Source organism: Anguilla anguilla, chromosome 9, assembly GCF_013347855.1.
Source record: "Anguilla anguilla isolate fAngAng1 chromosome 9, fAngAng1.pri, whole genome shotgun sequence".
Lineage (NCBI taxonomy): Eukaryota > Metazoa > Chordata > Actinopteri > Anguilliformes > Anguillidae > Anguilla > Anguilla anguilla.
The window spans coordinates 3,348,900-3,364,221 of NC_049209.1; the positions used below are offsets into that span (position 1 = coordinate 3,348,900).

General features: G+C 42.3%; 1 protein-coding gene across 1 annotated transcript; it reads left to right on the forward strand.

Annotated features, from left to right (window-relative positions):
• The first annotated feature begins 2,150 nt into the window (after window positions 1-2,150).
• On the forward strand, window positions 2,151-14,873 carry LOC118236314 (prolyl 4-hydroxylase subunit alpha-2-like). The gene is made up of 15 exons (XM_035434573.1): window positions 2,151-2,250; window positions 4,298-4,402; window positions 5,876-5,972; window positions 7,980-8,131; window positions 8,331-8,462; window positions 9,577-9,816; window positions 10,232-10,404; window positions 10,501-10,677; window positions 11,073-11,143; window positions 11,849-11,948; window positions 12,359-12,409; window positions 12,539-12,598; window positions 12,698-12,766; window positions 13,466-13,562; window positions 13,957-14,873. The coding sequence occupies exons 2-15, from the start codon at window positions 4,321-4,323 to the stop codon at window positions 14,025-14,027; spliced, it is 1,572 nt and encodes a 523-aa protein (XP_035290464.1). The 5' UTR covers window positions 2,151-2,250; window positions 4,298-4,320; the 3' UTR covers window positions 14,028-14,873.
• Window positions 14,874-15,322: the final 449 nt, after the last annotated feature.

Genomic DNA, 15,322 nt, shown 5'->3' on the forward strand with positions numbered 1-15,322 from the left:
CATTACCCTTTGCTTTTATATTGGAACCCTTCTGCAAATGGTTTAGCTTCAATGACTAGGTGTCCGCACTGTTAGCAATTAGGACTTCGCTGTACATCCGTCTTTTCAATGAATAAACTTGAAATGCAACTGCTTTCAAAAGCCTCCATTAGCCACAGAACATTACGCATGCAATAGTTTTTTGAGAACTGGTCTGACTCATTGAAAAGTCCTTGAGTGAATATCCATTCAGTGAACAGCTCTTTATACTGTTAATTGTAACTGTAATTTAGTTTGAAATGAAGACCAGCATGCTTAGAGGCTTTCCAGTGCCAGTACTGAGAGAAAGCAGGGCTCAGTGTCTCAGAACAGGGATGACAAGGGAAGGTGTTGTTGCTTTTGTAAGGTGTTTAACCCTTTAAAGAGTAGGTTGTTTTTTTTTTTGTTTTTTTTTTAGAATGTTATTTTTTCTCAAAATATTCAAGGTCAAGGTTCTAGAACATTTTTTTCAGTTGCCAGTAGTGATTGTGACATCAGCACTAGAACGTTCGGTTAAGGACGCTCTAATCACTTATTTTGTGATGTCACAGCCTAAAGGGGGTAAACCCTGGATGGGAGTGATTCCCTGTGGTCAAAGGAGGCGTGGTACAGTACATGCTTTTCATGGCCACTGAGTCATCCTACACGGTCTCATCAACTACCAACACCCCCCTTATTCCTCTTTTGTTTAATGCCTGCTTTATATAAAGCTAGAGAGTTTTGTAGCACATTGGGCAATTCTCATGTCATTCAGAATAGATGTCACATGGCAGACTTTTAAGCCCCTTACTCACCCTTTCTGGTTGAATACTGTGAGAGACTGACCCGTTTCTATGGTCTGCCAATATGATATACAGTATGTACCAACGCAGTTCACAAAAACATGCTGAAATCAAACTTCTTTTGAGGCCTTTCAGTGTGATTCTTGTAGCCCTTGTGCAACAATCAGCTCTATTGAAAGAAGCAGTATTTGCACCCTGAACCTATGATTAAGGTGGCTGGTTTCCACAGTGACTGAAAATTATGCAACACCATTACTTCATCCCCTTTTCAAAAGCTATGTCTCCATAATTAATATAATTAGCCCTTTGGCTGCATCTCTTTTATTGACATCTCTTTTGATTCGTTATTCCCAGGATTGGAGTGGAGCAAATGGTGTTGTTAAAATGTGCCAGGCTGTGGGAAAACTGCTAGCCCAGTTGGAAACTTGCTCACATTTTGTTGATACCAGAATTAAAACATTGACAACAAAAAAAAGATATAAGCCAAACCTGCATTGTGTTAATAAATTAAATACATGTTCAGCTATGTGTTCAGGAGTCTATTGAATAACCAGTATTTCAACTGGTCCAAAAAGTATCTCTTTTATGTAATTGTTTGAAATGTAGCACAATAAGTAAAATATGAACATGGGAATTTTATTGTTTATGGGTATTTTTTGACACTGTAGCATAAGTGGGTAAATTAACCTCTAAAAAATTAGCAGCTTGTTAAAATTCTGGGATTGCAGTTGTGGTTGGAACGAAAACCAGCATACACAGGGATACTCCAGGACCGAGGTAGGGAACCACTGTTCTAGAACAATGACTTATAATTTTGAGACAACATTCTAAAAAACTTACTCTTCAAAGAGTCAATGCCATATAGGAGTGGAAATGGAGAAGCAGAAAATTGACTGGTGAGATCTTCAACTTTGTGTCTTAGTTGGTGTTAGTGATTGGATTGAATCATCTATCCTTTCAATCCAAATGTTGGAACCTTACAAGCAGGACTTTTTTTAGCCCTGCACTATGACACCTGAGGCTAATATTCATTAAGGATGAATTGATTAGTTAATTACTTGAATCAGGCATCATAGTGCTGGATTATAACATTACCCTGTATCTACATTGGCCCTTTTCGGATAAGATTTGACACCCTTGTTTTAAACATTTAGGAATTACACGTCCCCAGAACCAGTTTCCCTGCTCCTTGGGCAACAATCAACGTCAGCCGTCCACAAACCTGGAACCTCTTGTGCCATAGGGTCTGCAGTTCCCATTGTTATTCAGCACTATAATTAATTAAAACGGCTGATTGCACAGTTCACTGATCTCACCTGGTCTCCTGGGGCTGCGTTTCCTGCTGATTCTACGATGAAAAGGAAAAGAAACAGCATACCCCGCGCATCTCCTCAACCAAGGTCACTGATGCTGCTGAACAAGTTTAATTACAAGAACATGGAGTCTCACTGTGAGTCATGGCTTAATTTAAGTCAATGTATTGACTCTTGGAATTGCCTGTTTGTTTTTTCTGACAGAAAGAGAGTAGAAACATCAACAGCAAATTGACTCATGAGAAACTGAAATTCGGTGTGACAGTACAAACACTAGCAGTATAATTTATGCAAATGTATAATGTTTTTGTAATTACCGGTGAATTTCACAGATTAAATTTTGTTTTATAACCATTCTTTACAGGAACTGTAACAGGTCAGCCTGACCTCATAATTGCAATTTAAGTGATTTGCAGAGTATTTAAATTAGCTTTATGTTTGTCGCAAAAAATATACTACTTGGGGAAAACAGCTCTGTCAGTCTGAGATAGCACTGCCTGTGTTTAAAATTCCTTTAACAGTGCATGATGCTGTATGTAATTAAAACCATTATATTTTATTATACAGCCTATTCTTTCTGCCAGCATGTTTAATTAAATTCTTACAAATAGAATTGAATGTGTCCTTGATGAGGCCAAACATTTTTTTATCCATCTATTTATTTAACCACTGCTCGACCTGCTCCTGGAGATCTACTGTCCTGTAGGTTTTAATTTCCACTGTAACTTGGTACACACGATTAAGGAGATCTCTAGCTGTTGAATGAGGTGTTCTATGTTGGGGTTGGAGGGAGAGCCTACAGGACCGTAGATCTCCAGGTACAGGATTAGGCACGACTGCTTTAAGGTCACCACCACCGATGACCGTGTGACATCTGAGAAGTGATTCTAGATTCTAGAAATGATTGGGCGGCAGTATAGTATAATGGGTAAAGGTCACATTCGATTCCCAGGTACCCCTGAGCAAGGTAATTAACCTGCATTGCTTCAGTATATATTTAGCTGCATAAATGGATGCAATGTAAAAAGTTGTGTAATGCCTATAATGTTCCATTCCTGCAGGGCTGGTGTGTATGCTGGTTTTTGCCAGTTGCAACGGCCAAATTAGCTAATTTGCTGAAAAGACATACTGGTTTAACCATAGATTACACCACAGTGAAGCATATCATGTTTGGACATAGGAGCGCGTCTTCATCTGCCATGAATACGTTCATGAAGAGATGTAGCTAAAATATTAATTACAAAAAGACTGGGCTAATTAAATAAGAGCTGAGGTTGGCATGCAGTATAGGAGTGTTTTAGAAACTAACATTACCCACACAAGTTACTGAAGCTGAAATGTAAAAAGTGAAAATGAAATGAAACTATGAAACCATAAATTCACTTGAATTTCTTTTCAAATATTTTTTCAGAGTACTGCTGTATATAGTACTCAAGCAGACCCTGTCTTTCAAGTTCCTGAGTAGTCAAGTGCGTGTTCCCGTCCCTATTAATTACATGGCTTACTCAGCAAAGGCCTTGTTATTGGAGAGTGAGAATTTGGCAATTGCATGTTATGTTGGGATTAAAAAAGAGAGAGAGAGCTCAGCTTTGCAGCCACATGTTTGATGCACCCAGTTAATATTCAATAAACTCAAAGTGAAAGTGGAGCGGTCTGCCATAAGATCAAATAATGACTAAACGATAGGGAATATATAGGCTACGTGTTCCCAACATGCCCAAGCATTATAGGCTGCACGCGTACAGAGTTTGTGCAATGAGGTGAGGGGAGGGTTACTTTTAATTCCCCTGTATGCCTTCTCGCTGTGATTTGTAAGGATTAGATCCGGCCGCTGTTTGTTCTCAGTCAGTGCGGCTGTGGTTCGGTTAAGACAGGTTTACGGCAGAGTCCGCGGTGGCTAACGCACGCGGTGATTCACGCCGAAGAGCCCGTCGCTGCGCGAGGGGCTGCTCTGCTTGTTTGAAAGCCAGCTCGTTTAAAAGGCAACGGTGCCAGCGTCTGCCTCATTACGAGAGGGATCGTCTTAACTGAACAAACAATTTCACCATTAGCGTGCCTTAAAATTCCAGTTTTTTTGTTGTTTGTTTTTTCAAATTTTTTTTCAAATTTGATTTATTTTTGTCTACATTGGGCCCTAATTACTTTTGGAATTCCCTGACTGCTTTTGAAAATTTTTCTCTGCAGGATTAGTTTCATATCATTAAAGAATGGTGCGCCGGTGGTTCATTGCATTGGTCACAATCGGCCTTCTTCTGTGGACTACCAATGCTGAGTTCTACTCCTCCACAGGTAAACATTTCAGCTGATAAGTCTTTGAGGTCCCTACTATCCTTATTGCTTTAAGGCATCCATGTTAATTAATGTTAACTAAATGTTCTGGTGATGTTTGACTTTTGATTAATTTCATCAAGCTTGGAAGAAACACCACAGTACATACATGCGTGCAACACACAACAGTTTTAGAGAATATAGCATTAAAAAACTTTACAGACTATTTGAACATGGGATTTCTTTCCTCTGATTTATTTACAGTTATGCATTTTAGATGCACTTTAGTGTGCGTGTGTGTGTTTGTGTGTGTACTTACATGTGTATGTCAAGGGTGTACAACTCCGGTCCTGGAGGGCTGGTCTGAATGTTGGTTTTTGTTCCGAATGCTAACCTTTAGTTTTATTTTTCTAATCGCTTTATAAACTATGCTGGTTCACTTCTGTAGCTGAGCACAGTAAGAGCTGCAGCTATGGCTGATGCTTGTTCAACTGATAGATTTAGATATGATTGAGCTAATTGAGAGCAAAATCCTTTAATGGATCGGGCCTTGTTGTACACCCCTGGTGCGTGTGGCTAATTTCCACTGTCTTTATATTATCTCTGAGAAATTATTTGATTAACAGGGTTCAGCACTAAGGCATCTGATTCCACTAATAACCTAATCACAGCTTTCAATCAAGACTTTTTAGTAAAATTGGGTGTCAAAGTGCTGGGCTAAAATCAAAATCCTGCACAAATCACACTGCACTGGCCCTTTGCGGATGAGATTGGACACCTCTGTTCTATGGGCGTGTCGGTAATGGTATTATTGGTGATGATGGTAAATGGACTGCATTTATATAGCGCTTTTATCCAAAGCGCTTTACAATTGATGCCTCGCATTCACCAGAGCTATTAGGGGTTAGGTGTTTTGCTCAGGGACACTTCGACACGCTCAGGGCGGGGGATTGAACCGGCAACCCTCCGACTGCCAGACAACCGCTCTTACCTCCTGAGCCATGTCGCCCCTGCGTTATTCTCGTGATGGTGAGAATAATGACTGCAGTTGTGTAAAGGCAGCCCACACGCGTGTGTCGTAATGCTTCAGTGATGTAATGATACGTGTTGTAAATAATAACGTGTTGTTTTTGAAATGCTGAAATATCTTCCGTGTCCGTCTAATGTAGGGCTGGGTAATTCCGGTTTCTGGAGAGCTCCGTGTGCAAGCAGTAGCTTTTTGTTTCCACCAGTTAACCTGGCTCTATACGCCACACGCTGGTTCACTCGTAGGTTAGATCTCAGTAAAACATTTCATGTACAGGAACAGGCTTCGGCTGACATTCATGCGCTCGTAAAGAAATGTGGCTAAAATGTCAGATGGCATAAATGTTAGGGGCTAATTAAATAGTCAGAGGTTGGCATGTAAACCAGAAATGGATATTCCCTCTTTGCCCACCTCTGACCTAATGGCATTTGTATGTTTTCTATTTTTTTTTTTTTTTTTTTTTACAGACCACATGACCCAGCTCATTGACATTGAGCGAGATTTCATTCAGTCCTTCAAGGATTACATCACAGCAGAGGAATTTCACCTTGCACGATTGAAGCGGTAACATCGTTCTAAGTTCTATTAGTATAGATACTCAAATAAGACTTTATTTTCCTCTGGAAAATATAGTCAAACTAAAGAGCAGAGTCCTGTATCCATTATTTTAGTGGTTCTTGATCACCTTTTAAAAAAACACAGGCTTTTTTCCATTTTTATAAATCACTGAAATATTGGGGCTGCAGTTGAACCACATTGGCAGTTAATACAGTATGTTCAAGAGACTGATCTCTGCATACTCGCACTGTGAAATAAATGTCAACCAAATAACAGTAAGGGGGAAAAATGTGCACACTGACCATTAAAACATTGGCAGAGGTGGACAGATTTGAACCAGATTATACACTTTTGTTGTACGTCGCTCTGGATAAGAGCGTCTGCCAAATGCCTGTAATGTAATGTAATTTGACTTTATACAATTTGTACGTTTTGGACAGGGTTCATACAGCAGCGAAATACGAAACGGTAATGAATGTGACATCTATCATATAGACAGCAGTGTACTTGCAGGCCTACAGTGATTGAATTCGTCCTGATGGAGAGTGTACTTCTCCATCCCTCGCTCCTGGGGGCTAGGCCACGATTCATTAATCTGCCAACTGTATTGTAATCATGGTAATGTCAGGGGACTGTTTAGTCGCCGTTTTGAAGACGTATTGGAATCAGAGACGAGCATCATTCGTACAGCTTAAGGCACCGCACACCTCACACCTGTGGCGCAAAGACATTCCTGACCTTGCCACAAGTAGTTTGTAATTGGTGTTTCTCAAGTTAATAAACCTACCATGAAAAACATCAGCAAAGTTGCCCAAAAATGTACATACTGTATAACAGCATCTCATCTTAAAAAAAAAAGAAAAAAAAAAAGAAATAATAATAGTATGGTTCTTCCAGCTCTTTGGCTGAAAGTGGTGCTTTTTATTTATTTTTTACCTTGTTCAAGTGTGAAATATATTGTTTTAATCCACTGTCTGTTCCTACTGCTGAGCAGGACATTGAGGGCAATATATTCACTGAAGTCCAGTCACACTCATTAGACGCTTCATTTGCAGCAATTAGATGATTAGTAATTAGCTGGGACAATCAAAGATGCTAAACAAAGCACTATGGCAAATCACATAGTCCCGTGATCTTCATTTCTGGTATCTGGAGAGCCACAGGGTTGTGCTGGTTTTTGTTTTCGCAACCACTTCAGAACCAAGAAAGCAAATGAGGTCAGTTAACTGAGTAATAAACTGCTTTAACGGGTCAATTAAGGGCAGAGTAACAACGAAAACCAGCAGACCCCCGCAGCTCTCCAGAATGAAGTTCACAGTCAAAGTCCAAGAAGGAGCAAAATAAAGCAGGGATACTTGGATCTAGCCCTAAAGGCCAATAGTGCTGCTGGTTTGCTCTTCTACCTGATAGTCAGTTGATTGGTTATCGCCACTGATTGGCCGGAGATTTAATTCACTTAGTGTCCCAGTCCTGATCAGAGGGGTATGGGAATGGAAAAACAAAGGCCAGATTCGAGTATTCCTGAACTAAAGGTTGCAAAAAGTCAACAAAGTCAGTGGTTTGCAACCCTGTTCCTGGCGATCTACAGTCCAGTAGGTTTTCGCTCAACCCCTAACAAAGCACACTGTCGACAGCCAGAGATCTCATTGAGCTGCTAATGAGTGGAATCAGGGTTGGAATTAAAACCTACAGGATGATAGATCTCCAGGAACAGGTTTGGGAAGCTCTGCTACAGGTCCTACTTGTACCAGTTGCTTTGTATTGTTCTTTTCCTATTGAACTCCAATGACAAGTCAAATGTGTGAACCCCAGCTTCAACTTATGATCCGTGTACAAAAGCTTGTGATTCTGTTCAGGGCTGATCTATTATAAATACATTCCCCCCGTGTTGCTATTTCAATACAAATGGGTGTGTGATCCTGTCTTTTTAAATCTTATTTGTTTTTCAATAATATTTTTGGTCAGCTTTATGTCCTCTAAATTGCCATTTTTGTTTGTGTCGATGTACCGCAGTTGTCTTCCGTTCATTGAATATTTTTCCGGAGATTTCCCCGAAGACCTGGAAAAATACATCAGCAATCCTCTGACCGCCTACGTGTTTGTGCGAAGGCTGAAGCACAAGTGGACGGTCGTGGAGGAGACAGCCAGGCTGAGCCCTATGCAAGGTAGGACACCTGACACAATTACCTGTTCCTTTTCTTTGGCTTCTGCCGACCAAAAGGGTCAAAAAGCATCAACAGATTTACAGACGCGCTTAACAGAAATTTCAGTCACTTATTTTAACGAAGGGCCATCCCTTTGAATAGCTTAGGTTCCATTCTGGAATGGATCTGAACTCTTCCTTTCTGTCGTTTTGTCGTTTAGGGTTCCAGACGTTTTTGTCGGAAAACGGTCCGAACATTCCCAGCGACGAGGACGTGGACGGCATTGCGCTGGGCCTGGTGAGGCTGCAGGAAACGTACATGCTGCACCCCGACAAAATCCTCGGAGGACTGGGTAAGACGACGTGCGACACACAAACTGTACAGTGGAGTGGCGGTTTTAACCAAGATCAACTGAATTCACTTTTACTGTACTGAACCATGGTGAGTGAATGGTGAGTGTGCCCTGCGATAGATTTTGCAGCCTGTCCAGGGTGTATTCCTGTTTCTCGCCCAGGTTAAGAAGTCTTCTACATTAAAAACTGAACTGGGTCAAACTGACCTGTAACACAATAGGAGGGTTAATCCTGTGATTTGAATTGGAGCACTGATTGCAATCCAGCTCATGCACGTCATCTGGAGCTACTTGTTTGGCCAGCCTAATTAATAAAACCAGCCTGCGATGTCAGAGGCGTGGGTTCCTGTGAGCGTGATGTTTCGTCAGGACATGGATCTGCAACCCTGGTCCTGGAGAGCCACAGACCTGTTACTCTGCAATTAATTAATCAATTAGAGCAGTTGATGATGGTTAACTAACTTCACCTGTTTACTTGGGTCTGGACTGGGAGCTGATTATAAAACAAAAACCAGCTGTTCTTGTGACTTTCCAGGACCAGGGTTTGCAGTACCTTATTGGCCCCTGTGTTTTGTAGTTGTTCCAATGACCTTCGGGGTGCACTTCGGTGTACGTCGCTTTGGATGAAACTGTCTGCCAAATAAATGTAATGTAACCCCTGCCTCAGAACAAGCAATTTACCTCATTTGAAGTCCCCATTCCACTCTGATTGTGCTTTGAGAAAGGCTGATCAAAGGGAGAGATTGTGTTGGGAAAACAAATAGTAGTCCGTGTTTACTGAAAGGATTGGGCATACACCAGGGCTGCCCAATTTGGCAGGTCTGATTCTACTAATCAGCAGCTCAACAATATCTCTAGCTGTTGTGAATGAGGTGTACTTTTGTTAGGGTTGGAGTGAAAACCTGGAGGACGGTAGCCCTCCAGGAACAGGGTTGGGCAGCGCCTGCTCTAGCGGTTGAATGAGGTGTTCTTTGTTATCGTTGGAGTGAAAACCTTTTGGAAGGTAGCCCTCCAGGAACAGGGTTGGATGGCCCTGCATTTCTCAGAGTACATGCACTCCTCCTCTTGTGTGAATAACTGTCCGCTGTGTTCCGTGTCCCCTGTGCCTTTATAGGCCAGCAGAGTGTGAAGTCCTTAAGCCCGGACGAAGCCTTCCACATCGCAATGGTCGCCCACAGAAACAACAAGTTCCTGTACACCTTCCTGTGGATGGAGGAGGTCCTGAGGCAGCTGGACACCGGCAGGGAGGCCACCGTCACCAGGAAGGAGGTCCTCAGCTTCCTCGCCCCCTTCGTCTTTCAGATGGGGGACCTCCCGAGAGCCATCAGGCTCACGGAGCAGCTGCTGGATCTGGGTGGGTGTCCCCAGGAGCTTCCTCGTTTCCCTCGTTGCCGTGGAATTTAAACTCCGGAATATAAATCGGGGTTAATTGGGAAAATTCTGGTGCTGGAGGTTCTGGCATGTATGCAGATTTGTCACCATCGGTTACCCTGGCTAAATGAGTCAATTGGGTGTGTACATCAACCCTGGTTCACTCATATAGGGGCGCAAGGAAAGTCTTCTACTGTCATTTGTGTGCTTCTCAAGAAATGTAGCTTAAATGTCAGATGGCGTAAATGTTAATTCTAATCGAGTAACTAAGGCCAGAAGTTGGCATTGAAACCAGAAATGGATTTGAACCCTCGTATGCCCACCTCAGATCTAAATTTCGGAACGCGAGCGCAGCCACGTTTTCCATGCTTCTCATCCTGTGATTCTCCCCCCCGCAGATCCCAGTGATCCGATTACCGCGAGCCATTTGGAGTTCTATAAACACATGAAGGAGGGCGTCAGTCGGGATGAAACTCACGCCGCCGACGCCGAGGCACATCTTTTTACGCCGAGTCTCGCGAGAGACGTGAAGGCGTACGAGGCGCTCTGCCGGGGAGAGAACATACGAATGGCGAGTCTTAACCACCATCCGTCAGTCAATTCAACACCGCATTATTAACTGGAGGTGGGATGTTGGGAACAAGATGTTGATCAAAATGTCTTTTAGACCCCCAGAAGACAGAGGGCGCTGTTCTGCAGGTACAGCACTGGTGGAAGGAACCCTCGCCTCATCTACGCCCCAGTCAAAGAGGAGGACGAGTGGGACGCGCCAAAAATCACCAGATATCACAATTTCCTGTCTGACGATGAAATTGGCACGATAAAGAAACTTTCTGCACCGAAGGTTAGTCTGAGGAAATTCATATTCAGTCCTTTGTAGCATACAGTATATTGCACAGAAACGTTTGCCTGCTTGTGTGAAGTGCCATTTTCAAGGAAATGAATATTCATTGGAATCCATCTGATATTCCCGACTTATAATTTATGTGTTTGTTTCCTGAAATAATTCACTCATACTCATGTAAATATGAATAACATTTGCTTCAATTAAATTAACCCTTTAAGGTGTGATATCACAAATATGCTGATATCACAAAGCAATGGTGATGTAACGATCACTACTGGTAACTGAAATCAGTGCAGTTGTAGAACTGATTTAGAATTAGAAAAAAAAAAAACCTGCCCCTCAAAGTGTTAAAGGTCACTGACCTCAGTCTTTGTTGCATTTCCAATCCCAAGCTTGAAAGAGCGCAGGTTCTGGACCACATAACCGGGAAGAACTACTCCGTTGAAATTCGCGTTTCTAAAAGGTGAGCTCAGGTTTCAGAAATGCAAACGTGATCCGTGGCCTGCGGCTGCATTCCAGGGTTTCCGCTCGAGTCCTCGAGCTGTTATTTTAGGGGTCTGAAAAAGGTCCAGAGTTCCTGTTCGCTGTGCGCAGACAGCTGAGTGGACAATCCCGAGAGTTGTCACTCTGACTAACCTTATAAACAATGCCTTGCTGGGGGATGTCCAATTCCCCACCCCCCCCACCTCCCCACAAAATGACAGAAGTAATAAGGGAGATATATATATATATATATATATATATATATATAAAATTCAGAATTATTAATACAAATAAAATGTATTAAACTAGACAGAAGTGGATCAATGGAGAAGGGAATGGCACAAAAGGAGTAGCAAGAAATTTGATGAGACAAAGTACTCTTATTAGAGGCCTTCCAGGATATTTTGAGCAGTACTTTCTAAATTGTTGCTTTTTATTTACCCTTTACTACCCCGCCGTTACAGACCCTGGATTAATTGCTTGGAGATGTTGTGTTGTGTCATGAAGGAGAGCTCCACCTAGGGTGAATTTTGGAATTCAGCCCATCTGACTTAAGTTCAAGCACACCTTTTAACTATAGAATGCCAGAAATGAATTAACCCTTCATTAACCCCTGCACTGGACTTGCCTGTACAATTGTGGATTAACCTTCTGGAACCTGATTCCACTGCTTCGTACTTGACAGTGCGTGGCTTTCTGACGGAGAGGACCCCGTTGTTTCCCGTGTGAATCGACGGATAGCGGATGCCACTGGCTTGGATATGAAGATGGCGGAGAAGCTTCAGGTGCTGTTATTGCTGTGGGCTGCACATGGAAATGTGCTGTGTTCGTTTTGTACGGGTGGCACAGTGGCTAGTGCAGTTGCCTCACAAAAAGGGAGTTCCGGGTTCGAGTCCTGGCCAGCCTGCGTCGAACTTGCGCGCTCTCCCCGTGCTTGCGTGGGTTTTCTTCGAGTACTCTGGTTTCCTCCCGCAGTCCAATGACATGCGGTTCAGAGTCTGCAGATGAGAGAATTCCTGGTAACTCTAGCACATTTACATATGTTATTAATGTGCATTGATCATGTCAAACTAATAAATTAAACAAATCAACTTCAAAAATTCTTATTGCTGGGCCATCCTCGCTTAAATAATTGTTTCTGTTAAAAAAAAAAAAGAGTTCTGTATCCTATTAATTAGTGTTTCTGTTTTTTTAGGTTGCAAATTATGGAATTGGTGGTCAGTATGAACCACACTATGACTCAAAGGTATGAGTAAATTTGCATGTACAGGTGTTTAACTCCAGTATTTGTGTACCTCATAAGAGTGAGACATCCTATGCCATCAGAATGGCATGATTGAAAGAGTATTCTATCTTCTACATCTGACACCTGCAGTTTGCCAACGATGAAGAGTTCCAGAGACTTGGTGGGAGGATTGCAACCACCTTAATCTACGTAAGAGACTCCTGCTCTATGCCTGGGGATGTTCACCCCTCTTAGAATTTATTATTCTTTTTTTGTGTTGATAGATCTGATCCATTTCTTTCCTCCCAGATGACCGATGTCGATGTAGGAGGAGCAACGGTGTTCCCTGCCATTGGAGCTGCTCTGAGACCTGAGAAGGTTGGTGCACGTGGCCACCACAGCAATATACACACTGCATGGCCAAAAGCTATGTGGACAACTGACATCCAACATCTCATCCAAAGTTATGGGCATTAATATGGAGTTGGTCCACCCCTTTGCTGCTATGACATCCTCCACTCTGCTTGGAAGGCTTTATACTACATGTTGGAGCATTGCTGCAGGGATTTGATTCCATTCAGCCAGAATTAGTGGGCATTAGTGATTTCCCACTGATTGGGCGATTAGGCCCAGCTCGCAGTTGGCTTTTTAACTAATCCCAAGGGTGTTGGATTGGAGTTGAGGTCAGAGCTCTGTGTGGGCCAGTCAAGTTCTCCCTCACCATTCTCGATGAAACCATTTCTAATATGGACCTCGCTGTGTGTCAATGCTGGAACAGGAAAGGGCCTTCTCAAACTGATGGGGCAACACAGAATCATCCGGAATGTGATTGTATGGCGTGGCATTAAGATTTGCCTTCACTGGAACTAAGAGGCCTAGCCCAAACTGGGAACAACAGCCCCAGACCAAGGGGTGTCCAAATACTTTTTGATCATATAGTGTAGATTTCACTGTGCCACCCAGTGCCCTTTCGCTTGAGCAGCAACTATAGAAATTTGCTAACAGACACCATAGATATCTACACATTGAATGCACATGAAATGGAGGTCTGTATTGAAAAGATGTCTGTCCTGCCAGGGCTCTGCCGTGTTCTGGTACAATCTTTTGCTAAGTGGAAAGGAAGATGACAGAACCCTGCATGCGGCTTGCCCCGTCATGGTGGGAAACAAATGGGGTATGTATCCCATCGTGCACCCTAAACTTCAGCTTCTCAGCATGTGAGGCCTTCAGTGGTACGTGGTCCTGTTTAGAACAAGGGGTCCCCAATCTCATCCAAAAAGGGCCAATGTGGGTGCAGGCTATTTTAGCCCAGCACTACACCTGATTTAGCTGCTAATGGTCTTCAGTCAAGACCTTGAATCACCTAGAATCAGGTGTCTTTGTGCTGGGAAAAACAAAAACCTGCACCCACACTGGCCCTTTTTGGGTGAGATGGGAGACCCTTGGTGAAGGACCAAGCCAGAAGTGTTTCTGTATGTGGTAACCATTTTCGTAAACTGTTACACATAAATGTATAAGCCATTTTGGCGAAGCTGGATCCGGCATCTGAATCACCCTTCTGATTTCAGTCTCCAACAAGTGGATCCGTGCACGGGGGCAGGAATTCAGGAGAAGGTGCGGCTTATCAGAGTCTGACTAAAAATTGAAAACCCACCCAATGCATTTGTTTGGGGTCGGGGGTCGATCGCTGACTGCAAGAACTACTGCAGCGCCTCAGCCAGCCTGGAGGCCCAAGGACGGCCAATGCAGCATATAGTAGTTGTTTCATGGGACCAAGTGGAAGATGTGACCCCTGCGTCCATTCGTGTTTGATGCATACTGTCTAGAATTCAATCTGATCTCCGCCCCCCATTGTTGTTTTGATGGATGTTCTGTGGATGAAGATGAAGTTGTGAAATGTGTCCATGAGATTTCTTTGAAGCTTTTCTTGTTTTTATTTAAAATTCAGTGCAAGTTTGTTCCACTTCCTTTGAAAAAAACCAACCCTGTTCCTCACAAAATGTGCAAGATTGTGTTGATAAAATTGCATCATGCCTAGTGATTGATGTGAAGCAGAACAGAATCAGAATCTTGTATCTGTTCAAAATAAATTCTAACCATCGATCTGGCTCTGGTAGAACTTTGACACCAGAATCAAAATAAATATCTGGGTCGTATTTATTACAATGGCATTGACGTTAGCCGTTGTATATTATGGTAATGAAGTGATTTCCATTTAAGATAAACCTCTTAAGTCTCAACACGCATTAATATAAATAACAGATTAATGCTTTTTGTCTTTATGATTTCTGTCCCATAGCGTGCACATTGTGTAACACAATACAGGAAATTGTGACCTACATTTGAATGCTGAATAATTTCACCCTTCAGTTGCAGCTGTGATCAAACTTGTTTTCAAAAGACTTTAAACAAATGCAGGAGACAATATTTTCAAACATGTGGAAATAAACTTATGCAACTGCAATAAATGCATGTAAAACCTTAATCGGATTTTGTGGTCCCATAGTATTTCTAGCTCACTAAGTTGTTTGTTGCTGTGGTAGTTGCTGTTTCTGCTGATGAAGACGATGCTAAAGAAAATGTGATGGTGATGCAAATTATATTTTCTGAACAGCACCAAATGGTTATTGGCAGTAAGTCGTAGAACTCCTCACATTTGTTCAGAACGTCCCAAATGAACAATATAACAAACATATAACAAAAACCAATATTTTAGGCTGAACATTATTTGAAAATGGTAATTTGCCAGGACCAAATTTAGTTTTTAAAAAATCACAAGTAAATAATGCTTTCAATCAAACGGATTAGGTCATATGGGAACAAGACGTAGACCAGGGGTCCTCAATCTTATCCAGAAAGGGCCGGTGTGGGTGAAGGCTTTCATTCCAACCAAGCAGTTACACACCTGATTCTACTAATCAAACACTAGAGTCT